The sequence below is a fragment of the Natrix helvetica genome (genome assembly GCF_964273705.1).
Source record: "Natrix helvetica genome assembly, chromosome: 11".
In the NCBI taxonomy this organism is placed as follows: domain Eukaryota; kingdom Metazoa; phylum Chordata; class Lepidosauria; order Squamata; family Natricidae; genus Natrix; species Natrix helvetica.
The window spans coordinates 18,127,068-18,150,633 of NC_138562.1; the positions used below are offsets into that span (position 1 = coordinate 18,127,068).

At 57.7% G+C, this 23,566-nt stretch overlaps 1 protein-coding gene across 5 annotated transcripts in view; it reads left to right on the forward strand.

The window, feature by feature from the left end:
- Positions 1–23,566, forward strand: part of DGKK (diacylglycerol kinase kappa) — a 26,765-nt gene continuing 3,199 nt past the window's right edge. Inside the window, exons 1-27 of one of the 5 annotated variants that reach the window (XM_081964207.1) lie at positions 1–233; positions 560–770; positions 10,737–10,847; positions 11,242–11,322; positions 12,522–12,626; positions 12,792–12,924; positions 13,020–13,126; positions 13,241–13,366; positions 13,927–14,029; positions 15,000–15,162; positions 15,380–15,488; positions 16,021–16,160; positions 16,335–16,416; positions 16,514–16,605; positions 17,089–17,188; positions 17,421–17,649; positions 17,856–17,957; positions 18,147–18,246; positions 19,106–19,213; positions 20,034–20,130; positions 20,321–20,428; positions 20,983–21,096; positions 21,189–21,323; positions 21,546–21,712; positions 22,731–22,851; positions 22,990–23,082; positions 23,182–23,301. In XM_081964207.1, the coding sequence (XP_081820333.1) occupies positions 588–770; positions 10,737–10,847; positions 11,242–11,322; positions 12,522–12,626; positions 12,792–12,924; positions 13,020–13,126; positions 13,241–13,366; positions 13,927–14,029; positions 15,000–15,162; positions 15,380–15,488; positions 16,021–16,160; positions 16,335–16,416; positions 16,514–16,605; positions 17,089–17,188; positions 17,421–17,649; positions 17,856–17,957; positions 18,147–18,246; positions 19,106–19,213; positions 20,034–20,130; positions 20,321–20,428; positions 20,983–21,096; positions 21,189–21,323; positions 21,546–21,712; positions 22,731–22,851; positions 22,990–23,082; positions 23,182–23,301 (3,129 nt within the window). In that variant the 5' untranslated portion in view covers positions 1–233; positions 560–587. The remainder of the gene's footprint in view (positions 234–559; positions 771–10,736; positions 10,848–11,241; positions 11,323–12,521; positions 12,627–12,791; positions 12,925–13,019; positions 13,127–13,240; positions 13,367–13,926; positions 14,030–14,999; positions 15,163–15,379; positions 15,489–16,020; positions 16,161–16,334; positions 16,417–16,513; positions 16,606–17,088; positions 17,189–17,420; positions 17,650–17,855; positions 17,958–18,146; positions 18,247–19,105; positions 19,214–20,033; positions 20,131–20,320; positions 20,429–20,982; positions 21,097–21,188; positions 21,324–21,545; positions 21,713–22,730; positions 22,852–22,989; positions 23,083–23,181; positions 23,302–23,566) is intronic. The other 4 variants (XM_081964208.1, XM_081964206.1, XM_081964204.1 and 1 more) reach the window with 4 other exon arrangements.

Below are 23,566 nucleotides of genomic sequence, written 5' to 3' on the forward strand. Positions count from 1 at the left end.
GCGGCTGGCGGGAGGAAGCAGAGCTTGTGGCCGCCGCCAAGCGCCGAGGCAGCAACACGTGCCGCGCCGGTGGCCGAGCGCCGGGCTCGGAGGCTCCGGGGAGCCGCGCCTGGTGACGAGGCCGAAAGCGGCGCGCGCGCTTCGCTGCGGAGACGCCGAAGGGGACGGACGGACGGACGGACGTTGCCTCGGCTCGGGCCAGCGGGCTTTTTTTCTCCCGCCGTCGCTACGCGGTAGGTCGCCCGCTCCTAAGTCAAGGCCTCCAGGGCAGAGAGCCCCCGCAGACCCCGCAGGGACCAGGGCCGCCCCCGCCCCGCCAACCACCTGTTCGCCGGAGGGGCTGCGCGGAAGCCCAACCCCACGCACTCTCGCCCGGGAAAGGCGGCGGCTTCCTCGCCCCGCAGCCCCACATTCCGGGGCGGGGTGGCTGGCTGGGCCGGGGTCCGGGGCAGCGAGGAGAGGGAGCCGGCTTGCTGGCCCTGTTGACGGCTGGAGGAGGCAAAAGGGGAAGCGGCTCCGGAGGGCCCCCTGCCTGACGCCCGCCCTGCCTCTCCTCCAGAGCACCGCGGCGTCTCCCCGAGCGGAGGATGGCCGAGAAGCTGGCCCCCCCGGGAGAGCTGTTCCTGCGCAAGGGCCGCGAGTCGGTGGTCTCGCTGGAGATGGACCGGCTGACCCCGGGCGAGGAGTCCTCGGACAGCGAAGGCGAGCAGGAGGGCGGCTCCCACCGGCTCATCCGCAAAGTCTCCACCTCGGGCCAGATGAGGGCCAAGGTAAGAACGGCGGGCCCGCTTGACCCTCCCCGAGGGGGGCGCCTCGCTTTCTGCCTTGCCCGCCTCGGGCTCGGCGTCCGACTGGCTCGATAGCCCGGCGAGACGGAGGGGGCGAGGGAAAGGGGCCGAAAGACGGAGGTGGCGGAGCTGCGCCTGTCCTCTGGGGTCCGAGGCCGGCTTTGCTGGGTCCAGCCCCCCCCCTCCCGTGGCCTTGCCTTGACTCTGGTCCTGGTGGCAGCAGATTGTCAAGGAGGCCGGGAGATTTGTGGAAGAATCCGGCCGTAGCTTTGCTCTCTGTCGGTCTTGGCTTCTGGTGTGGAGGCGGTGGGAGAGGAGCTTCAGGTGGTTGGATGGCTGAACTCGGTTCTGTGGCTTGTCAATCTGGTCCTGTCACTTAGCCTGTTGTGTGAAACCCCCCAGTGGTGGTTTATTCGTTAAACCATGGTTAATCTGGAGGCTAATCTACCCTAACCCTCTCTCAAAAGCTCTCAGCAAAAAAGAAAAACCCCACAAACCCCCCCTGCTTCTAAAGAAGGTTTCCCAAAGGCCTGCTCTGCAGGGGTGTTGTTCCCATTTCAGATTATTTTTTTCTTCTTTCCTCCAAGGTTGGTTGTGAATGGCTGAACTGAAACCAGCCATGAGATGTCCTAAGAGCAGGGCAGGACTGCACAGATTCCAGGGAGCACCCTTTCCTTTCTCTAGCTTAAAAAAGGCAAAAGTTTCTCCCAGGTTTTTGGCTATTTGGAGTAGTCAGGGCTCATGGGGGAATATCTTCTTTCCTCTCTGGCGGATGGTGTCAAATGCAAGAGAGAGAATCCTGCCTCCGTGCAGAAAGTTTGGCCGACTGGCTCTGTCTCTTGTACTCCCACGGATCTTTCTCTCTCACCCAGGCACAGGCACCCATGCCCCCACGCCCCCTCTGCCCCTTTTGTTCTGCAGCACAGGTGAGGGATGAGCAGACCACAACCGTCCTGGCAGGAAGTCTTGGAAGCCAGAGACGAGGCAGCAGGTGGAGGAGGAGGAGGAGGAGGAGGAGGAGGAGGATGGTTCATGGTTTCTAGGAGACAATGGAGGGGAATCAATTATGAGCTATTACAGAAATTAGCTGATGCGGCTTCTCTGAAATCCACCCTAGCTGATGACTTGTACAACTTTGAGATGCTGGAGCGATTGACAGCCTACTTAAGAATGTGATGCTTGCCAGCCCTGTGTCTGCTCTTTGCAGGCTGGGCTGGGTGGGTGGGTGGGGAGGGGGAAGGGCTTTATCCTGAGGCCATGGGCTTCCCTGGGGGACCCCCGGAGCAACAGGTGCAGTGGCTCAGGCACTGAAGGAGCTGCTGGCCTAGGAGGGCTTTATCTCATGAGGACGGCGTCCTCATTGGCTGACTTGGTGAGAGGTGGTGCAGAGCTGGGCCCTCGGTCCAGAGGGCTGGCAAGGACCTCCTGCTAACTCCTTACAGACTTACTCCTTCCTGTACTTGATGTAGAGCTTGCCAGGTGCCCCGGGAGGAGCTCAGCTGGGCTGTAATGCATCAGAGGACTGCATTTTCTAGGGCCATCAACCAGCAACTGAGAAGACCTTGGAGTGGCTTTGCTCAGGGTTCTATGGGGCTAACGAGGTCAGAGTTTTCCCCAGGAAGACCCCCCACTGCTTATTTTGCACCCCTCATCAGCTAGTCATGGGGGTGTGTGTGAAATGATCAGCTCCTTGGAACCGTTGCTTGGCACCCCCAACACAAGAAAGGCCAAAGGCTCGTGTTTGTGAGAGGCAGAGCAGAGAGGGAACGGCTGCAACAGAAACTGGCCTGGGATAAGGGCTGCTTGGTGGTTGGCATTGCTCTTCAGCATGCCAAATGGTTAACACTTTCTGGACCGGTCAAGCCCAAGGAGTGGGTGGTCAGTGCTGCCTGGCTGCTTTCCCAGTGCAGTAGCCAGCCGCACCTGGGGAACTGCAGCCCCGTGAAGGAACGCTGGGCCTTGGCCTCAGCTCCCTCTGGCATTGCCTTTCCTTGACCACTACATGAGTTCTGCCAGCCTCTGCCTCTGCCTAGAGCGCACCCAGGTCCCCTCTTCCTGGACTGATGGTGCCCATGGGGGAAGCCCTTCTGAGAGGCAGATGGTTTGTGAAGATGCAGCTCAGGTCTCCTCCCAACACCTTTAAATCAGGGCAGTTTCCAGCTTTTTAGCAATGAGAAAAATATAGGTACGACCACAATTGAGCCCAACACTTCTGTTGCTAAGCAAGGCAAGACCGTCGTTAAGTGAGTTTTGCCCCTTTTCAGGAGCTTCCTTGCCCCAGTTGTTAAGGGAATCATTAGGTTAGTAGCATGGTTGTTAAATGACTTTACTTGTCAGAAGGTTGCAAAAGGTGAACACATAACCCCAGGACATGCAACGGTCATAAGTGTGAAAAACGGTCAGAGGCCACTTTTTTTCCCAGCGCAATTGTAACTTTGGACGGTCACTAAATGAAGGGTTGTAAGTCGAGGATTGTCTGTGCTAAGAATCCTATAACAAAATAAAAGTCACTTCCCCCCCCCCCCCAACTCAAGAAGGTTTAGATCTTGTTGAAAGTGTGGTGCAAAACACCAGACTCTACTTCTATGGCCTCTTTGGGGAGCTCCTTTCACACTTTGCAATGCACACAGTTTTCCAAACATGGCTGCTTCCAAAGCAGATCCAGAGCCGTGATGGGGCTGTTGGCTTTCTTCTCCATGGCGTCTCCTGCGGAAGAGTCTGGCGCTTTCCCCTCCATGGCTGAGAGAGTCGCCGGGTTTGATGGGCTGCTTGCCCGGGCGATGCCAGCTGGTTGGGCAGGACATGAAGTGGGGGTGCCTGTCGCCGGCCTTCTGGTCCCAGACCCTCTCAGAGTTGCCTTCTTGTTGCTCCCAGCCCCTGGCCGAAGGAGGCCCTTCTCCGCCTTCTTTTTAGCCGACCTGCTAAGGGTTAGGGTTCTCCCCCTGTCTTGCTCCCTCGGTGAAAAGTGCCCACCCTGTGGTGGCCTTTCCTTCCTGGGAACTGGACAAAAAGGGCCCACGGGCAGCAGAGGAGGAAGAGGAGGGAGGAGGAAGAGGAGGAGGGAGACGGGCTGTTTGGAAGACCAGTGGAACTGCATTAGCCCTACAGACATTACTTTAACGATGCTTTCAATTAATTAATTAATGTGGAATCGGCCTGTAATTTTGTGGCTCCCCTCCAAAATGGCTTTTTAAACTAATATTACACTGGCCGTCCTCCAGTTCTCGGCTGTGGAAGCTGGCTTCACGTTTCCATTCCTTTAACGGTTTGGAGGGAAGGTACGTGGCCGGAAGCACCTGCTGTCTCTCGGCTCTGAAATCTCCCTTTTTTCCTTTGCTCCGGCTAAAAAGATGGATTGGAATATTCCGATGGCAGCTAGCTGAGCCCTCCCACGTGCAAACGGTTAACCGTGTCAACCTGGCTCGCACTGGCACACGGCATTTGCACAGGCACTTGTCCTAATGTAAAGCCGAGGCATGGGACAGATTGGTCTGCCTCTTGAGTCGCTGTCCTGCAGAAGGATCCACGACGTGGCTCTCAATACACAAAAATATTAAAAAGAAATCCAAGCCCAAGAAGCTCTCGTGGCCTTAAACTCTGTCCTTCGTTGCTCTGTTTATCTAGATTAGCTTTTTCCATCTTGGCGCTTTGGCACCTTTTGGGACCAAGACTGCCGAGAGTTAAATGCCCCCCCCGTCGATTACACACACACACACACACACACACACACACACACACACAAGGGCTGAGTTGGCGAAGGCTGACGCAGAGCCTCCATCTTCCCTCCCCCGCCTAGGGCCCAAAATGCCCCAGATTCTAGGGAAAACATCTCTCCAGGGTCTGCCTTGGGCATACAAATAGCATTTATTTCTCTTTTTTTACCTTCTCCGTTTTCTTGATGGTCTACATGGAATTAATAGTAAGAGTTAGTTTATCCGCAAGAGTATATTCCTAGTATAAATGTCAAGATTCTGACATTCTGATTTGAGGCCAGTGACAGAAAGATGTCAGCTCCGTTCCCAGCTGGTTCTCTCCCTCCCTCCCTCTCCTTCTCTCTCCCTCTCCTTCTCTCTCTCCACCTCCCTCTCTCTCCCTCCCTCCCTCTCTCTCCCCCCTCTCTCTCCCTCCCTCCCTCCTTTCCTCTCTCTCTCTCTCTCTCTCTCTCTCTCTCCCCCCATCTCTGGCTTCTGCAGCCCAAGGACGTGTGATTCCTCTGCTTTTTCCTCAAGGCAGCGCACACAATTGTGTTTTGCTGCCCAGAGAGGGAATAGCTGGACCATTTTTAGGAGAAAGGAGCTTACGGGCTTCTTTGGGAGCCATTGCTGACCAGAAGCGAGCCTGAAGGGTTCCTGTCCCGTCCCCATCCCCCCGATGCCCCTTTTCGGGTGGGGGCAGGAGCTGTGCCAGATCACACTTGGAGGAGGGGGGCTCTCTTGGTGCTATGAATGTGGTGGTGGTGGCAGCGTGTTCCTTTGTGAGTCTCGCTTGTGATGAGTCACAGCTGCAGACGCTGAAGCAGAAAGAGGGGGGGCTACTGGCCTGAAGCGGCCATCTGTCTGGCTCCCAGCCTTGCCCAACTTGTGGGGGGCTTTGCTCTGGGCAAACGGAGCAGACCTGGGCTGTTCCTGGCATGAGAAGAAGCCTGGGGAAGGTGGCTCCTTCCGACCGAAGGAAGCTGAGCAGAAGCCCCCGGGCAGGGGGGGGGCAGAGTGGAGGCACCGCCAAGTGAAGGGGAGGCGGCTCGGGAATGCCTGGCTTTGCCTCTTCCCAGCACCCTGGAGAGCGCTCCTGTGGCCGGGCTGAAGCAGCTCAGAGAGCCAGCCCTTCCCCTCGGGGCCCTTGCTTGCAGCTGCTCAGGGGGAGGAGCAGGGGGTGAGGCCCCTCCCAGAGAGTCAGGGGCTCTAGGGCACTCTCTGGGGTGGATGTCCCGCCTTCCTCCACTGCCCCCTGAAGCTGTGCTCCCTCCCTCCCTCCCGCTTTTTGCATCCTGCTGCCCCAAAGCGGGAAATGGCTTTTCCTTCCCAGAAGAAGCTCCAACAGCCACAAGCTCTGAAGAGAATCCCTGGCAAAGGGGGGCAGGAGAGGATTTGTACCCACTGCTCAGTAAAGGAAGGGCATCACCTTTCTTGGATGGATCGGCAACTGGTCCCCTAACAAAGGCCCAAAGGAGGGGGAGGAGGCGGCAGCGGCAGGGAAGGAGGAAGAAGGGGTCTCTCTCCCCACTGAGCTGCTGCCAGGGAACAGAGGGGGCTGCACCCAGAAAAAGCAGATGACCTGCCCTGCCCTTCTCGTTGGGGTCCTGCAGACTGCGTGCCACTCTCTGGGATGGGCGAAGGAAAACAGGGACCCAAGTAGCCCTGTGCCCTTGTGGGGAGCCAAGAGGCACAGCAGTGGGGTGGGGGTATTGGCTGTCGCAAGGGGAGGCACTGCTTTTGGGGCAGCAGGCACTTGGCTTTTGGGTAGGGGGACCGGGCTCTTCCCAGGCAGGGAGCAGATCCCAGGATTGCCTTGCCCAGGTTGGGTCTGCACCAAGTGGCCACCACAGGGGGCATCTGCCCTGCTGCCAAGCACCAAGGCTTCCTGTCCTTGGGGGTGGGGGGCTCTGAGGCTGCCCCCTCCTCTCTAGGTTTGCCCTTGCCTGGCTGCGCTGCATTTAGCAGGCCTGGTGGTCCCTATTATGCTCCTTCTGCCTGTGGGAAGCACTTTGTCAGGCGACTGGAAGGAGGCAGGATCAGGGCAGCCCACTGGCCTTTCGCCTCTTTGTCCCAGGACATCCTTAGACAGGGCAGCCTGCCTGGGTCTCTCCCGCTTTCAGGAGTCCGTCCCCCATTGCTGCTTCTTGGAGAAGGAAACGAGGGGCCATTTCCCTCCCCCTAACGGTAGGCTTTCCTTTTGGGTTGATTGCTGCCAAGGTTGCCCAAGTGTGGGTCTCCTGGGGGAGAGGGTCTCAGGAGTCTGTTACAGTCATTCTTTGCCCCCCCCAATTCAAATGAGACAAACAACTCCCTATGTTAAATAGGGATCCCCAAACATTCCCAGCCAGCCCCTGAAGCGGCCGAGGCTCCATTCTACAATAACTTTCCCAGGGGGCAGCCAAGGATGGGCATCCAGTTCTGGCATTCCCAAGCTGCCCCCGCTGAGCTTAGCAGGGCTCCTCCCGGCCCCACCCTTCCCTCTGTCTCTGACCAGGCAGTCCGGCAGAGGCGCTTCTGGGCCAGCCCGAGAGGCCATTTTTAGCTGTTCCTGCCCGCTGGCGATAACAGCAGCCCCTCCACCCACCCTGCTGCCGTTGCCACCTTGGGTGTTAAGAGGGACTCCGTTTGGGGCTGCCGCCGCCTGGGTTGCTGGCCAAGGGGCCCCACGAGGTGACCCCAGCTCTTCTCCCTGCCTCCCTTTGCTGCCCTGCTGCCCTCAGTAGCCATCTCAGAGCTGAAAGGTGCTTAAATTGGGGAGGGGGAGGAGAGAAGGGCTTAACGTGCCGATCGTCAGGATAGCCCCCCCCCCCCACGCGCGCGGTCTCCCTTCTCCTCCTCTGCTGGATATTGACGTCAGATTGCAGTCGCCACCTTGGCTGACAATCCGCGATCTTCACAGCACAGGCAGCGGCCTCTTTCCTCCCTCACGCACTGCAGGCCCTGGGGGCAAGCTCCCTCCCTCGGGCTCCAGGCTGCTGCAGGAGGCGAGGCCTAAGGGCCTCTGGGTCACAGGAGCCCCCTTGTGCCGCTGGGCCCGATTCCTTGGGGGTCCACTCCTCCAGCCGCCGGCCTGCCTGCCTGGCCCTGGGAAGGGGGCCACAGCAGCCACTTCCCCTGGCAAGACCCAGGCAGAGGGCGGGGGAGCGGGGGGGGCGGGGCTTGGAGTTGAGTTCTCTGCCACCACCACCAGCAGCCTCTCTTTCCCCCAGTTTCAGTGAATTTTGCAATGCCCAGCTGTGAAAAAAAACAGAGGCATGTGTTAAGAGCGACAGGAAGGAGTGGCAACCGCTCAACAGAAGTGGAAATTGCAGCCGGGTTTCCTGAGTCAGAGTGGAGACAAACGCAGCCCCTTTTTCAGCAGGGGGTCCCTGCTCTGCTGCCATCAGGCCCGGCCTGGCCTTTCTCTGGATGGTCTCCCCCAGCAGAAACAGCCCCTTTGCCAAAGGAAGGGTGGTTGGGGGGGAGAAAAAACACCAAGGCACGAAGTGCTCAGAGTGTCCCTTTCCTCTCCCCCTCCCCACCTTTTTTTAAAGGGCAGCCCCCTCTGGATGAAGAACCCCCTCCGCTACACACACACACACACACACACACACACCAGCTCTTCTTCAGTCATTCATCTGCCTCCTTGCGCTCATTTGAAACCTATTTACATTTATTCGTTTAACCCATTTGTACTGCTGCCCAACTTCCATGTTGGTGACAGGGGTACGCATGCTGCTCAGAAACAAATGAACTGCCCTGGCTGTTTTATGATCTCAAAATCAGGTTTCATGGGGTATGATTGCTCTGGATTTTGACGATTTAGCACAGAGGTGTCCAAACTTGTGGACTTTAAGACTTGTGGACTTCAACTTCCAGAATTCCCTAGCCAGCCAGCATGGCTGGCTAGGGAATTCTGGGAGTTGAAGTCCACAAGTCTTAAAGTCCACAAGTTTGGATGCCTCTGATTTAGCCCTTCAGGCACGTTACATTTTGAAAGGTGGCATACAGACGCGTCTAAAAGCCCCACGCAAGCACTCCCCCCGTGGGTGTTGAGAAACGTTTTCTGCTCCGGTTGCACAAAGCTTTGGAGAAGACGCTGCAGGAACAAAGCAAAAGAGCCAAGAAAAACTGCACCGGGCAGCAGTTATGCTGCTGCATTTATTTGGCTTGCCTTTTGTCAGACGTGCCAAACGGGCTGCCTGGGCCAGGGTCCCCGGCTAGACGTCGGCACAGGTGTCGGCAGCATCCTCATTTAGCCACCGTCCGCTTGCTGATGGCAGACAAGCTGCCATGGGGCTGTCAGTTGTGAAAAGGATGGACAGTGAGTTCCTGGGCCTGGTCATCTTCTCCAGAGGGCTTTGTGGGGAGTGCAGTCCTTGCAGGGTGGTGGAGGAGGAGATGGAAGCAAACAGGAACTCCTTGGAGTCAAGCCAGGTGTGTGAAGGAGAACCGCACTCCCCAAAGTCCGTCCTTCGCCAGGTTAAAGGCATGGGGGCCCAAGGGGGACATGGGTGTGCACAGTTGCTGGCTTGGGTTGGGCAATCCTTGCCAATTTAAGCCAGGCTTCCTCGCCCTTTTGTTTGTGTTGCTGTGGCAGGCCGGCGGCCCCCGGCCCAGGCTCTGACGCACGGCAAAGTAACCTCTGAGCACGCGGGCAGGACCTGGAGGTGCAGCTTCTGTGCAGCAGCCATGGTAGCCCCCCCCCACTCCCCGAAAGCCAACGCTGTCTGCATTTCTGGCCTTCTGGGCTCCCCAGTGAGTGGCACTTGACATGAAAAGGGCAGATTCTCTGCCTAAAGGTCCAGCTAGACGTAATCCTCCTCTTCCTCCTTCTCTTTCTGGCCTGGTCATTCACAAGCGCACCCCAGTGCAAGAAGGAGCAGCCCCAAGTTTGCCCTTGGGGTATTACGAAGAAGAAGGATGCTCCAGAGGCCATGTTCAGAAGGGGCCTTGCCAAATGGGCTGCAGGGATCCGTTGCCCCCAGAGGGACTCTGGAGTCCTGAGTGCAGCAGCCAGCCGAGGGGAGCCCTTGCCCCGTCAGAGTAGCTCCAGCAGGGCCTTTTGGAGGAGCGGAAGCTGGGCCCCAGAGCCCCTGTGTCATTTCCAGAACAAACCACGATCAGAAGTGTATCTGTGGCTGGCTGTTAGTTGATCAACATCAGCCTTCACTGGGGGAGGAGCAGCTTAGATCAGATGAGGCTCTGTCTCTTGTTGACCTGTCCATCAACGTGCCAGCCAGCAGCCAGCAGCCTGTTTTGGCAAACTGGGAGTCCCCTTGGTAAACGGGATCAAATCAGCTCAGCTTTCGTCTTGGTTCCTGGGGGCAGATCCTCGAAAGACGGGTTGGAAGGTGAACAGATGGCCCTGCTATCCTGGGAACCTCAGAGGGGCTCCTGGGCAGGAGAGGAGCCCATGGAGGGCGGTGGGAGAACCTTTGATTGGAAGAAGAAAAGGAATTCCGTGACTGGTTCAACTGGGCTGCTGAGGCCATTTGGGGACAGAGGAAGCCTAAAAATGCTCTGGAGCTTCCGAGGGGCGGCAGAATTGAGTATTCCAGCCTTCCTTCACCGTCTGCCCTGGGTTGTGCCTCTCAGCCAGGGTGGCCCAAGACTTACGCAGGCGACTGTCACTGAAGCTGCACCGGAAGAGTGTGGTACTGCCCGCTCCCGGTTGAGGGTTTTTGCGTCACAGGTCAAAAGTGCTGGGTAGTTTGCCTGGGCTCTCCCCGGGCAGAGGGTGCTCAGCTTCCTTCCCCAAAGGAGGATCAGGTTTTTCCGGTTCCTGTGGTGGAGCTTTTGATCCCTCGGCACTGAGCTCTGCGATAAAAAACTACCTTTGTCCTCCTTGCCTCGGAGCAGCTGATCCTGTGGCAGCCCTGCGCTAGCCCCAGGTCTCCTGCCCTCCTTTGGAGTGGTGGCAGGCAGGAGAGAAACAGGGAGGGGCCACTCAGCCAGGGCTGCAGGGGAGACCTGGCCTTGCCAGAGGGCAGGAGGGCAGTTGCCTTGGGGCAAGGGCCAGGTGGGGCCAGAGGTGTCCAGCCTTCCTCTCAAGGAGAGCAGCCTCCTAACTTCTGCCATTACAAAGGTGACAGGTGACTTCTGGGTGGGCCAGAAGAAGAAGCCCAGAGGCTGAGGGTGCCACTGTGGGAAGCCCTGGGGCACCACGACGGGACTCACTTACTCGCAGAGGCTGCTGCGATCCTGGCAGCTGGGTCTGAATCTGTCGGTGAGGCCCCGATGCGAAGGAACCCCCTTTCCCATCTCTTTGCAGAAGAGCGTGAGGGAGGGGCTCCTGCTGAAGCAGACGAGCTCTTTCCAGCGGTGGAAGAGAAGATTCTTCAAGCTACGTGGCCGGACTCTCTACTATGCCAAAGATGCCAAGGTGAGGGTGGCAAGGTATGGAAGGGCTGCCAGCTTCTGCTCAGGAGCCCTGGGCATTTTAGAGAGCCCACATTTTGACCTCTCCCCAAGAGCTAACGTACCCCCTGCCTTGCCCCGTGCAGAGATACTCTGCAACAAGGAGGAGGATGGGAGTGGGACGGGCATCACGGATCTTTCAAAATCTGCACTAAATGTCAAGGACTCTCTTGAAAATCCTGCAGTTAGCGGAGGGATCTAGCAGGGGGTCTGCCCATTTTCTTCTTCTGATTTCCACCCAAGATGCTCTTTGTTGAAGTGAAAGGGAAGCTGCTTGGTCAGGGTGAGGGATTGCCCACAGTTGGCCTCCAAAATTCTGGAGTTCAGGCTGTGTCTCCTCTTCCTCTTTGCCTTTCCAGTCCCTGATCTTTGATGAAGTGGACCTCTCAGATGCCAGCGTGGCAGAAACCAGCACCAAGAACATAAACAACAGCTTTACGGTAAGTCTACCACGCCAGCTGGCAGCCTTCCCAGTAGACTAGATGGGGTCAGAAGCCTGACACTGAAGTCACACCCAGGAGTCTCTTCTTGCTCTTTCACCCAATCCATCCTCCTCCGACTTGGCTGGAGCACGTTTGAAGGAGAAATAGCTCCCTTCATCCTCTATTTCCACCCCTGCCTTCTTTTCTTGAAGGCTGGGTGCAGTGGTGGGATACGACCAGTATGCCCCAGTACGGGTGTACCGGTGCCTGCTGGGAGCATCAGGTATCATTCTGGTATGGTGCTCTGGAGGGCCCACCTGCCTGCCTGCTCTCCTTACCTGTATTTGAGCTGGATGGGGCTTTCGCAGACGCCCACACAGCGTATGGTGCCTGCGCGACGCTCCGCCGAGCCGCTGGAGCATCGCGGGTGGTAACATGGTGGATACCGGGCCCCGTTGCAGCATACCAGTTGCAACAGGATCCGGAACCCACCACTGGCTGGGTGGGTAGGTGGCCGTTGGAAAGAATCCGAGGTAGAGCCCAATGTGGAAGCGCCAGCAGGCATCCGGCCTTACAAACGATACAGAAACAGGCGGGGAGGAGAAATCTCACCTCTGCCTGGAACCCGGAGAGCCAGCAGGCTGGAGGCAAAGCAGCCCCCGCTGAGATGGCTTTGGACGAATGTCAAAGGAGGCTGATTAGGACCCATAACTTGTGGGTCACCCAGAGGCTCCTCACTCACTGAAGAGGTTGCGGGAGGAGAGCTGTGTCTCTCTCTCTCCCTTCCAGTTCTCGTGAGACTACTACACACCAGCTGACTTCCCCATCCCAAATGTCCCCCTCCCCATTTCTATGGCAGCCAATAGCAAGCAGAAACCCAGGCTGGAGAGCCGACTGGCAGGTACCATCCCAAGAAGGGGCTCCTGATTTTTGGCTCACTCTTAAGAAGCTTCTATTGCCCAACCCACTGGGGGCCGTGGCATGACTGCCGCAACATCTGGAGAAACAGAGCCCCACATACTTGGGGAAAACCGAGCCAACTGGGCTGCTAAGGACTTGCTTAAGAGCTTCCTAGCTGGGGAGCATCCTGGACCTGAGGTAGCCAGGGCTCAGGGGCTTCCCATTGGGTGCTACCATTGGTCAACCCAGGAAGCCGAGATGGCTGAGTGGGTGGCAGCATCAGCATCTGCAGGACTTTTCTGCCTCCCTTCCTGCAGGTGATCACCCCATTCCGAAAACTCATCCTTTGCGCCGAGAACCGGAAGGAGATGGAGGACTGGATCGGGGCCCTGAAGTCTGTCCAGAAATGGGAAATAAATGAGGTGGTCCTGCGAGGGGGCCCTGCTGGGAGGGCCCGTGTGGGGTACCTTGGAGTTAACCTCCCAATAAGCCTGGGGCAGATCAGGGTCCAGGAAGCAGCCCAGGCAAAGGGTGGGGGTGGGGCTCTTTCCGTGGCTGCAGCCCCCAATTGCCGTGCTCTGCTCCAGGCCTCCCAGTTCAACATGGAGCACTTTTCCGGCATGCACAACTGGTACGCCTGCTCCCACGCCCGACCCACTTTCTGCAACGTCTGCCGAGAGGCCCTGCCTGGCGTCACATCCCACGGTCTCTCCTGTGAAGGTAGGCTCGTCTCCCTGGCAGTGGGGCAGGGCCCGGTGCTCTCATTCCTCTTCCAGCGGCAGCTCCTCTTGCCAATTCTTGCCCTTCTCTCACAGTGTGTAAGTTCAAGGCCCACAAACGCTGCGCAGTGAGAGCCACCAACAGCTGCAAGTGGACCACGCTGGCCTCCATTGGCAACGACATCATTGAGGACGAAGATGGGGTGAGTCTGGAGCTCCCTTGGGACGCAGATCAGCCGGCCGCCTCCCTCCCCAATTCCCTCCCGCGAGGGAGAGCGCTGGATGCGCAGATGGAAGCCTGCCCCTTCTCCTTGCAGGTGGCCATGCCCCACCAGTGGCTGGAGGGGAACCTTCCGGTAGGTGCCCGCTGTGCTGTTTGTGACAAGACATCTGGCAGTGTCCGGAGGCTGCAGGACTGGCGCTGCCTCTGGTGCAAGACTGTTGTAAGCACACACACCCCTCCCCACCCCACCCCTAAATGCCTGGCCTTTTCTGACTAAGCTCTGCCTCCCATATGTGCTGGACAAGGGAAGAGGGTGACACAATGTGATCCCCCCTCAAATAAGAATGGGGTTCCTCTGACATAGAGTGGGGAGAGGGGAAAGAAGGACGCCCAGTTCTTGGCTGAGGAGAGAAATGGGGGTAGCTTGGGCTTCCAGAGAGGACCCAGCCCGTTTGGACAGATCAGTGGGGCAGGCAGGTGAGAGAGGAGGACAGCTATTTTAAAAATAAAAATCTAAAAATAAAAAATATATATTTTATGATAAAAGGAGGAGAGCTTGTGGCTTAGTGGCTAACAGAACTGCCTAATATGTAATACAGCCCATGTTCAATTCCCAGTAAGGGTATGGCTAGCTGATGAGAGCTAAATAGCTTGAAATAGATCTATACTAGTCTCCCTTTATTTATTTATTAGCACAAATGCAACACAAATTTTAAAAGACAACATTAAAAAAAATGGCTGGGGGAAATTTGCTCAGGGGTTCCTCTTTCCCCTCTCCAGGTTCACAGCACTTGCAGGGAGCAGCTGGGCAAGAAGTGTCCCCTGGGCCAGTACAAGGTCTCCATCATCCCTCCCACCGCCCTCAACAGTATTGACTCCGACGGTAAGAAGGGCGGCTGGGAGCAGCCCGGGGGTCCCTCAAGCAGTTGGGAAGCCTGGCAGTCACAGTCCTGGCCCCCTCCGATGGGAACCAGGTCCCAGAGGGCCACCTGAGGCCCAGCAGCCTATTGTGCTCAGGGGGTCTTTGGGTTTTGAGGGGCCCCGTAGGTGCGGGACCCTTCCCTGGGCCAAGGATGGCTCAGAGTAGTGCAGTGTTCGACACCAAGTGCCGAAACAGAAGCACGTGCGCATGGGGAGCGCCAGTAAACCTGAACAGCAGGTCCCCATGTACGTCTTCCAGATTCTGGCACAAATGCGTGCAGAAAGACCAGCTGGCCGGTATGCTTGCATGTGCCGGAAACTGGGAGCTCAGCTTCCCAGCAAGCACATGCGTGCCAGAGAGCTGTTCTTCTACTTCCTGGTGCTCCCACACATGCTTAGAACCCAAAGGAGCAACAGGCGATGGCTGGCGTGTCCAGAGAGATGGCTCTGCGTGCCACTTCCACCACATGTGCCATAGGTTCCCCATCCCTGGAGTTGCGTCTTAGAGCTCCCTCTGCTGGTGATGCCCTCCACCCACTGGGCTAGCAGTCCTCCTTATTGGGGCCACTCAGATGTTGGGCTGGTGGTCGATGGCCATGGATGCACTTCGCTCCAATTTCTCTAATGTGTAAAAGATTATTGTTGCTTTCTGGCTTGTCAAAAGTTTCCTATCCTCCCTTCCTTGTGCTTCTCTCCTTCTCCGCTAAAGCGCAGGCTTCTCTTACTCAGGACAGCCCAGCCGTTGGGGGTTTTTCTTCCACTTTGGGGAGGGGGGGTCCTTCCTCAGCCTCAGGTGATGCTCTCATGCATCCCCAATCGATGCGAACAGGAATTGCACCTGTCCCGGTTGGCTAGGACACCTGGCAATGCCAGGGGAGGTGAGCGAGGGAGTGACGGGGGCACGAGCACAGCCTTTTCTTCCCCTGTGCCAGGATTCTGGAAGGCCACCTGCCCCTCCAGCTGCTCCAGCCCCCTCCTGGCTTTCGTCAACTCCAAGAGTGGGGATAACCAAGGGGTGAAATTTCTGCGCAAGTTCAAGCAGTTCCTCAATCCAGCCCAAGTCTTTGATCTCATGAACGGTGGGCCACACCTCGGGTAAGCATCCCCCGTCCTCAGACCACCCACCGTCCTGCCTCGGGTGATGGCAGAGAGAGCCCAAGAGTTGAGGCTCTCCACCCAAGTTCTGGGCCATTTTGACTGGGGGGTGGGGGACAGGGTGACACCCTCCCCTTTGCTTGCAGCAGGCCCCATGCTGCCTGCTTGCTGGAAGAACAGCTAGTGCTTCACTTCTCTTCCTTTGTCCTCCGTCCAGGCTGCGGCTCTTTCAAAAGTTCTCCACCTTTCGGATCTTGGTGTGTGGAGGAGATGGGAGCGTTGGCTGGGTCCTGTCGGAAATTGACTCGCTGGGACTGCACAAGCAGGTGAAGGCTGCTCCCCTGAACGGCCAACGCCCAGCTGGGTCAAGAGTTGGGCAGGCCACGCGGCTTCTTGGCTTCTTTCTCTGTATCTAGAGTGCCTGCACGCACGCACAGACACTTTCCTGAATTCAAACCAGGAGGAGAATACTTGTGACTGTGTGTGCAGAAATAGATGGCAAATAGGCACTCTTGGAGGGTTTGAGCTCAAGAGAGCTTTGCCTACAATTTGTGTAACCGTTGATGCTTGTGGGGAGGAGAAACTAGCGAAGCTGGGAAGGAAACGTGATGCCCACCCCAGCCTGCCTTTTTGGCGCCCATAAAATGTTTGCTGCAGAAGACAGGTTGGCTTTTAAGGTGCCCCCAAACCCCTTGGCTTTTGCCTTGTAGAGACACCGGTTTGGAGAATTGGGGAGGCCTTGGGGAACTGAGGAAGAATTGAAGGTGCCCAGTTTCCCCGAGGCCTGGGATGAAGCTGCGTGCCATTTCGGCTGTGCCAACCCCGCTCACCCACACACACCACTCTGTGTTTCTGCAGTGCCAGCTTGGTGTCTTACCTCTGGGCACCGGAAATGACCTGGCCCGAGTGCTGGGCTGGGGCAGCCTCTGCGATGATGATACACAGTTGATGCAGGTTCTGGAGAAGTTGGAGCGCGCCACCACAAAAATGTTGGACCGGTAAGGAGGGGTTCAGCCACAACTCTCCCCAAAAAGGAGGGCTAAGGGCTGAATGATGCAGGGATCCTGTTGGAGAGGGGGAGGACATGCCCTGCCATTTCAGCCCTGAGGAGCCTCCCATGTCCCCATCCCTGGGTGTGGAAGCACTGCAGACCCCCTTCCCTTCCCCTGCAGGTGGAGCGTCCTGACCTACGAGGTCCCCAAGCAGTCGGCCCCCGCCCTCGAGGAAGACGAGAGCGAGAATCCCACCATCCAGGTTGGCAGGAGGCCTGCTTGAAGGGTGGTGGTGTCCCATATCCTTCCTGATCCTTCTGAGGGACTGGTCTAAGGGACAGGGGGCTCTCTTCCCTTAGGCTCAGATCTCTCACTATGCTGACTCGGTGGCCCTCCACCTGGCGAAGATCCTAGAGTCCGACAAACACTCGGTGGTGATCTCCTCGGCAAAGTAAGGGCAAGGCGGTTCCATCTGGGGTGGGGCAACAAACCAGTTGGAAGCCCCTCCACGATAGCTTGCAAGTCGTAGGAACCTTTGCACCATTCCAGCCACCCCTTCCAAGCCCCACTGCAGGTTTGGCCTTGTTGTTTTCAGAACTTTCCGGTGAGAATTGCAGCATGGAGCCGTTTGCTTTTCTTCCCCCCCTGCTCCCCATTTAAATGGGGTTCTGCTGTTTCCCCCACACCTCTGAGCATCTCAGAGGTTAATGCGCGCTGAGAGTGCATCTCATGCTCTACGTAGATTTCATCTCCGTGTATCCAGCAGCTCTCCTCCGCGTGCTCCTGAGAATAACGGATGAAGTGTAAAAGTTCCCGTTCTGAGTTCCCCCTCCACGAAACAGAAGCTCCCCCCAACTGCTTGTGGGTTTTGCTCCCTTCAAGGGCCCGGCTTGAGCTGCTTGGGAGTTGCAACCTTGCGTTCTCTTCCTCCCAGATTCCTGTGCGGGACAGTCAATGACTTTGTAGCTGACGTGGGAAAAGCTTACGGACGGGCAGCTGACAACAAGCAGGAAGCGGCCATCATGGCTGGCAAGGCAAGTGGCTGCCCAGAGTGTCAAGAGCAGAGTTGGGAGGTTGGGGGGAGGATTGCAAGAGCGTTGATGAGAAAATGCTAAGAAGAGAGCTGGGGGTCTGCTGGGCATCACTTCTTTTGTGTTTCTGGGGAGCAGGGGTTATCCCCACCTTCCCCACTTGGGCCAGGCCAGGGGGAGGGTGTTGAAGCTGCAGGCATAGCCCGCGTAGTTGATCGCCCTTGCCCACTTCTAGTGTGCCACGCTGAGCGAGAAACTGGACTCGCTGGTCCGCGAGCTGAATGAGGAGTCCCAGGCCACCGTGGTGCCGGAAGGCCACTCTGCGGCCCCTGAGGTCAAGGAGCAGAGCGCCATCCAGCCCAGCCTTCGGCCTCCTCGCATCTTCAAGTCCAAGGAGCAGCTCATGCTCAGAGCCAACAGCCTCAAGAAGGCGCTGCGCCAGATCATCGACCAAGCGGAGAAGGGTGAGAGGCGGCCCGGCTTCTGTGGCCAGCAGGGAAACGGGGGGAGGTGCAGAGGCTGGCTCTGGTGGGCCAACGACCCGAATGCGCCCAGAGGACGCAGAGGGTGGGCAGGCAGGAGATCAAGAATGGCTTCCCAAGAGAACCGCAGGGTCTTCCAGTCCTTCTTTAGGGTGAGCTGGGCTTGTGCTTGCATTTCTTCCTGCCAGCGGTGGATGAGCAGAACAAGCAGACCCAGACTTACCGGAGCCTCTCGGTGGCCAGCAAGAAGGACAGTGGCGAGGAGTTCAACAAGGAGACAGAAGCACCGAGTAAGTCTCTGGGATGGCGGACTGGGGCTGCGAGGGGAGGAGCGCAGAGCCAAGCCCTGGAGGGAAGGAGGGAGGGAGGGTGAGGCTCAGGGGCTCCATCCTGAGTGGGTTTGGGTTGGCAGGGGGGGCTAAGTCGAGGCCAGCCCCCTCCCCTGAACTGCTTAGGTTCTCTGGCTGTGTCTCTTCCAGAGTCCCGGCGTGATACGGTCACCTCCACCACTTCCTCCCTCTTCCTGGATCAGCCCGAGCACTTCACCCCGACCCCCTTCTCCGAGGACCCCGATGCTGTGTGAGTCTCCTCTGGAGGAGGGGAGGAAGGGCCGCATCAGAGGTCTCCCTGGCCTGCACACAGCGGGAGGGAGAGCCAGTCCATTGGGCAAGAATTGCTAGCTAGCGAGGGAAAAGGTTTCTCTGCTCCGTACGGCATTTAAAAAAGGCCAGACGGGCCTGGCGAACAGTCAGTCCAGCAAAGGCATTTTAAGCCAATGGCCCGTCTCCATCCTAAAGAGCCCTGAAGAGTCCCCTGGGCATGAATGGGCTCTGGCAGGGAAGGAAGGCACAGCCGGCTTTGCCACCCTTCTCTTCAGATTAGCCTCAACAAGGCACAGTGGGCAAGGCATGTTCGCACCATCGGCATGTCCCATTTTGCTGGGGATGTTTGCACGGGAAACTCCCTGGCTTCCACTGGCTCACACAAGAGGCAGAACGGCCCCAGGAAGAAGGCCGACCATCTCCTTGCTGGCCAGACCTGCTTCAGTAAATCTCCCCCCCCCAAAAAAAAAGGCTTGGACAACCTCCACCACTTCAAAGTGACCTTGAAAAGCTTGGCCCCAACTCAAGTCCATTAACCTCCTTCAAGGAGACGGATCGAGAGTCTCTGGAAGTTAGCCAGGGCTCCGTTTAATTTTAGCCGGCTTTGGGAGACTGGAAGAAAGCATCAATCAGGAGTCTGATCTAACAGCCACCTACCCCCCCTTTCCCCCCCCCCCCCGGTGCCTCTTGGGCTGGTGTCCAAAGGCTCTTGCCCCCCTCCCTGCAGCGCTGCGAAACTGGGAAAACAGAGCCACGATTTGTATCCTGGTCCTGTGTGACTAGTTCTGCTCCAGTCCTCCTTGCTGAACTGTTTCCTCTCCATCTGCCGGTTGCAGACAATTTTCTGAAAGGTGCGTCATGAATAACTACTTTGGCATCGGCTTGGATGCGAAGATCTCCCTGGAATTCAACAACAAGAGGGACGAGCACCCGAAGAAATGCAGGTGAGCCCGAAGGCTGGAAGGCCAGGGGACTCCTGAGATGGAGGGGTCCCTTGTCCAGCTTCAAAGCTCTTTCTCCTGGCCGGTCCGTGTGCACACAAGAGACCGTGGCTGAATTGGACAGCTGGCCGGGGAATCCTTTTGTCTCAGGCCAGGAGGAGGCAGGGGCTGGGGAGTCATCTGGGCCACGGCTGCAGCCCACTTCCACCAGTGGAGGGAAAGCCACTCTGCTTGCTCAGGGACACACCAGAGTTTAGGCTTCAGGGGCCTCTTGGGGGCCCTGTCCATCTTTGGAAACACAGCAATTCTGCTCTGGCCCCTGAACCACCGCCGGCCAGACTCCTCTACCAGCAATGGGAAGGAGCCTAATAATGGTTCCATTATTTATTTCGTGTCCAAAGGTTCTGCAAGGCTATTGGATCCGGCTAACTGGTTAAGCCCGATGGGAAAAACCATTTAATTCTCTGGCTGGGAGGAGGAAGAGTCGGAGAATAGGATTGGAGTTGTAGGAGGAGGAGGGGGGCAGGAGCAGATTAAACCCAGCAGGACCGAGGAAAGCCAAGCAGGGGGACCATCTCCTGGGCAGGGCACCCAAGCTGCAGGAGGCTTTAGGGCAGGGGTGTCCAAAACTTGGGAACTTTAAGACTTGTGGACTTCAACTCTCAGAATTCCCCAGCCAGCATGGCTGGCTGGGGAATTCTGGGAGTTGAAGTCCACAAGTCTTAAAGTTCCCAAGTTTGGACACCCCTGCTTTAGGGGGTCTGGAAATCATGTCCTGCTGGAAGGAAACAGAGAAACAGCCCCTGTTTGGTTGCCTCTGCAGCAGCCGAACCAAAAACATGATGTGGTACGGGGTCCTGGGAACGAAGGAGCTGCTGCAGAGGACCTACAAGAACCTGGAGCAGCGGGTCCAACTTGAGGTACGGCAAAGGGGGCTGCCTTCCCTGTCCCTAAGCCTGAAGGAGCTCAGCTGTGCCAGCCCCAGAGTGGGCACCTGCTGATAGGCCCCTCCTGCCAAGAGAAAGGGGCGGCTTGCAGCTCTCTCCGGGCGCTCCGGCTCCACGGGCCTTCAGAAAAGGACTCCCGGCGCTTCTCTCTGCTCTCTTCCAGTGCGACGGGGTTCCCATCTCCTTGCCCAGGCTGCAGGGCATTGCCGTGCTTAACATTCCCAGCTACGCAGGCGGCATCAACTTCTGGGGAGGCACCAAGGAAGACAGTGTAAGTCTCTGCCCTGAGCACTAGTGGTGGGTTCCGGATCCCAGTGCAACCGGTACGGTGCAATGGGGCCGGCAGCCACCTCATGAATACGCGCATGCATACTTACCACCCATGACACTCTGCGACGCCTCCATGATGCTCCAGCTGCCCAGCGGAGCATCGCGCAGGTGCCGTGCGCTCTGTGCAGCTGGGCAGAAGCACTGAAAACTTCAAATACCGGTAAGGAGCGCAGGCAGGTCGGTGGGCCCTCCAGAACACCATACCGGAACGGTACCTGGTGCTCCAAGTAGGCACTGATACGCCCGTAGTCATAAACCACCACTGCTGAGCACTTGCCTCTCCGTCCCAGAGGCCCTGAATGGGTCCCCGGTGCTTCTCCTTGTGCTTGTGGAGGGCTGGGGGAGGCCAGCTTCCCTGCCAAGATTGCTCAGAAGCACAACAAACCTCTTGACTGACTTAGCTGAGAACGGCCCGGTGGTTTCCCATGGGCAGAACTGCCCTGGGGAGAGCCTCCCAAGGTTGGGCTCAATGAAGCTCTGCTTTCTCCCTGCCAGAATTTCGGAGCTCCTTCCTTCGATGACAAGAAGCTGGAGGTGGTGGCTGTTTTCGGGAGCATCCAGATGGCGGTCTCTCGGGTCATCAATCTGCAGCACCACCGCATCGCCCAGGTGAGATGGGGCCTGTGCAGGGCCCACTCCCAGAGCCGTCCCTGGCTCTTCCACAGGCATTCCCCATCGCCCCTTTTTCCTCCCTTTTCCAGTGCCGGATGGTGAAGATCACGATTCGGGGAGACGAAGGGGTCCCAGTGCAGGTGGATGGAGAGGCCTGGATACAGCCCCCGAGCGTGATCCAGATCCAGCACAAGAACCGGGCCCAGATGCTGACCAGGGACAGGGTGAGCCACCCATTGCGGAGTGGAGGGGGTCCCGTGGGAATCTGGCAGTAGCTAAATGGTTGGGCTCTCGGCTAAGAGGGGGAACCAAACCTGTCGCTCTGAGCATCTTCATCCCCTCGCCAAGTCTAGAGCCACCAGCCTCCCGGCCGGTGTGGAAAGGGCTTGTGCACTCAGGATCCCAGCCCTGCTCTGATCAGCCATGGGCAACGTGTGTCCCCACAGGCCTTCGAGAGCACCCTCAAATCATGGGAAGACAAGCAAAAGGGGGAGGCCTACCGAGCCCCATCCCGGCTGCGGCTCAGCTCCCAGCAGTCCATGGAGTACCTGATGGAGGAGGAGGCAGCTCAGATGCAGCAGCTGGTCCGAGCCACTGAAACCCTCATTAGCAGGTGCCAACCATGCCGGACCCTGAAAGGGGCACCTCTGCAATGGCTGCCATGGGGAGTTGACTCCTAGCTTGTCATCTCTGCTTGTGGGAGATGCCTGTTGTGGCCTGCCAGCAGCCTGCGGAGCTGGCAGCAGATTCGGACAGTGAAGAGGTTGGGGAGGAAGATGGGTCAGTCCTGGAGTCTGGGGAAGGCTCGGATGAGGGCTCTGTGTTGGAGGCAGAGAGGAGGCCAGGGCCGACTGACAGTTATCAGCTGCCTTTGGAGTCAGACATCAGTGAGGCAGACGAACAGCTGGAGCCTGTTCCCAGTGTGCGCATGCACAGAGTTGCCAGACGAAGGGAACAGCTAAAGAACAAGGGTCCACTTGGGAGTAAGGCCACAGGTGGATGATGAAGGGCCCCTCCCAGAGGAAACAAAAGAGGAGCAAAAGGGGAGTGGAGTTTGCAGGAGACAATTAGTTCGCTTCATTGGTTCGTGATTTTCCGAGGCTCCTTGCCAAGATTTGCAGATCTTGGCCTGTCAGCTCTCCAAGCCAGATAAGTTCTGTGACTGTAAATCCTCCCTTGAAAGACTTTGCTGGATGTGAATGAGAAGAATTCACAGTCAATTAATAAAAGGGGTTTTTGTCGGGACAAGGAGTCTGCTTCATGCTCTCGGGAAGCCTCGCTCAGAACAATGCCTTCCTGACTGATGCTGTCTCTGTTCTCCACCATGGGTGGCAGGAAGGCATTGGGGAGTGTCTGTGGGGCCAAGTGCTCTTTCTGTCCAGCCCCCCTCACGAGGTCTTAGGAGAATTGGGGGAGCAGGAGGAGGGAGTCCTGCATAGCTCCTAGCTTATCTACACCTGTTTTCATTCTTGGCAAATGTGTGCGATGTGTGGATTTCTGTCTCCCAGAATTTGCGTTCTCCTGCATTCAACAGTGACCAGTTCACAAAGAGTGTGTGTGTGTGACATCACCTTGCCATTGGCTTTGCCATCTCTCTGGCTGAGAGCCCATTTCCCTCCCCTCCCTTGCAGAATACGAGAGGCCGCCAAGTCCCGTAAAGGCATGGAGCAGGAGTTGGCGCACGCCGTGAACAGCAGCTCACTGGCCCTGAGTGAGGTCCAGGCCTGCAAGAGCAGCAGTGGGGCTCCGGAGGTGAGAGTGGGGAGCTGTCCCGTGTGGGGCATGGAAGGAGCCACTTGCGGGCTGGGGACGCTCTCGGGAGGACCGGCTGCCAGTGGCCGGCCTTTCCTTGTCAGCCCCTGCTTACTCCTTTCTTTCCTGCCGGGGAAGCTGCAGCTGATCAGCCGGAGCACAGCTGTGGAGGTGTCTGTCAGCGTGAAGGCCTTGTGCACCGAAACCCAGGCTTTCCTGGAAGGAAAGCAGGTGAGTGCGGGACAGAAGCCCCTGGGGGTGCCCTTTCCCCCCACATCCCTTTCCCTCTCTTGGGGCCAAGGCAGCCCTTCTCAGTCACTTCTCTCACAGCAGCTGGATTCTCCCCAGCAAGAGGACTCCCTCCACCAGACCCTGAGTGCTGTCAGCCAGGAGTTGCAGAGGTTCTCCGATGTCCACTGGATGCCCCCCATTGTGAGCTCAGTTGAGGAGGTGGGCACATGGATGGGGGGTGGGGCAGCTTCTCAGAGAGCAGCAGCCAGTCGTTTGACCTGCGGCAGCTTTTCCATGCAGAAACTGACCGGCTGCCTTGGAAGGAGGCCTCCGGAGCCCCCGGGCTGGCTGTTGCCCAGCCTGTTGCAGGCTTCACGGTGGGAAGGCTGGGCGGCAGAGATGCTGGGTGTCCAAGCCAGCCAGCAGGGAAGGAAGGCAGCTGAGTCACATCTGTCATTGCCACTGCCTCCCTTCTGACGGCTGC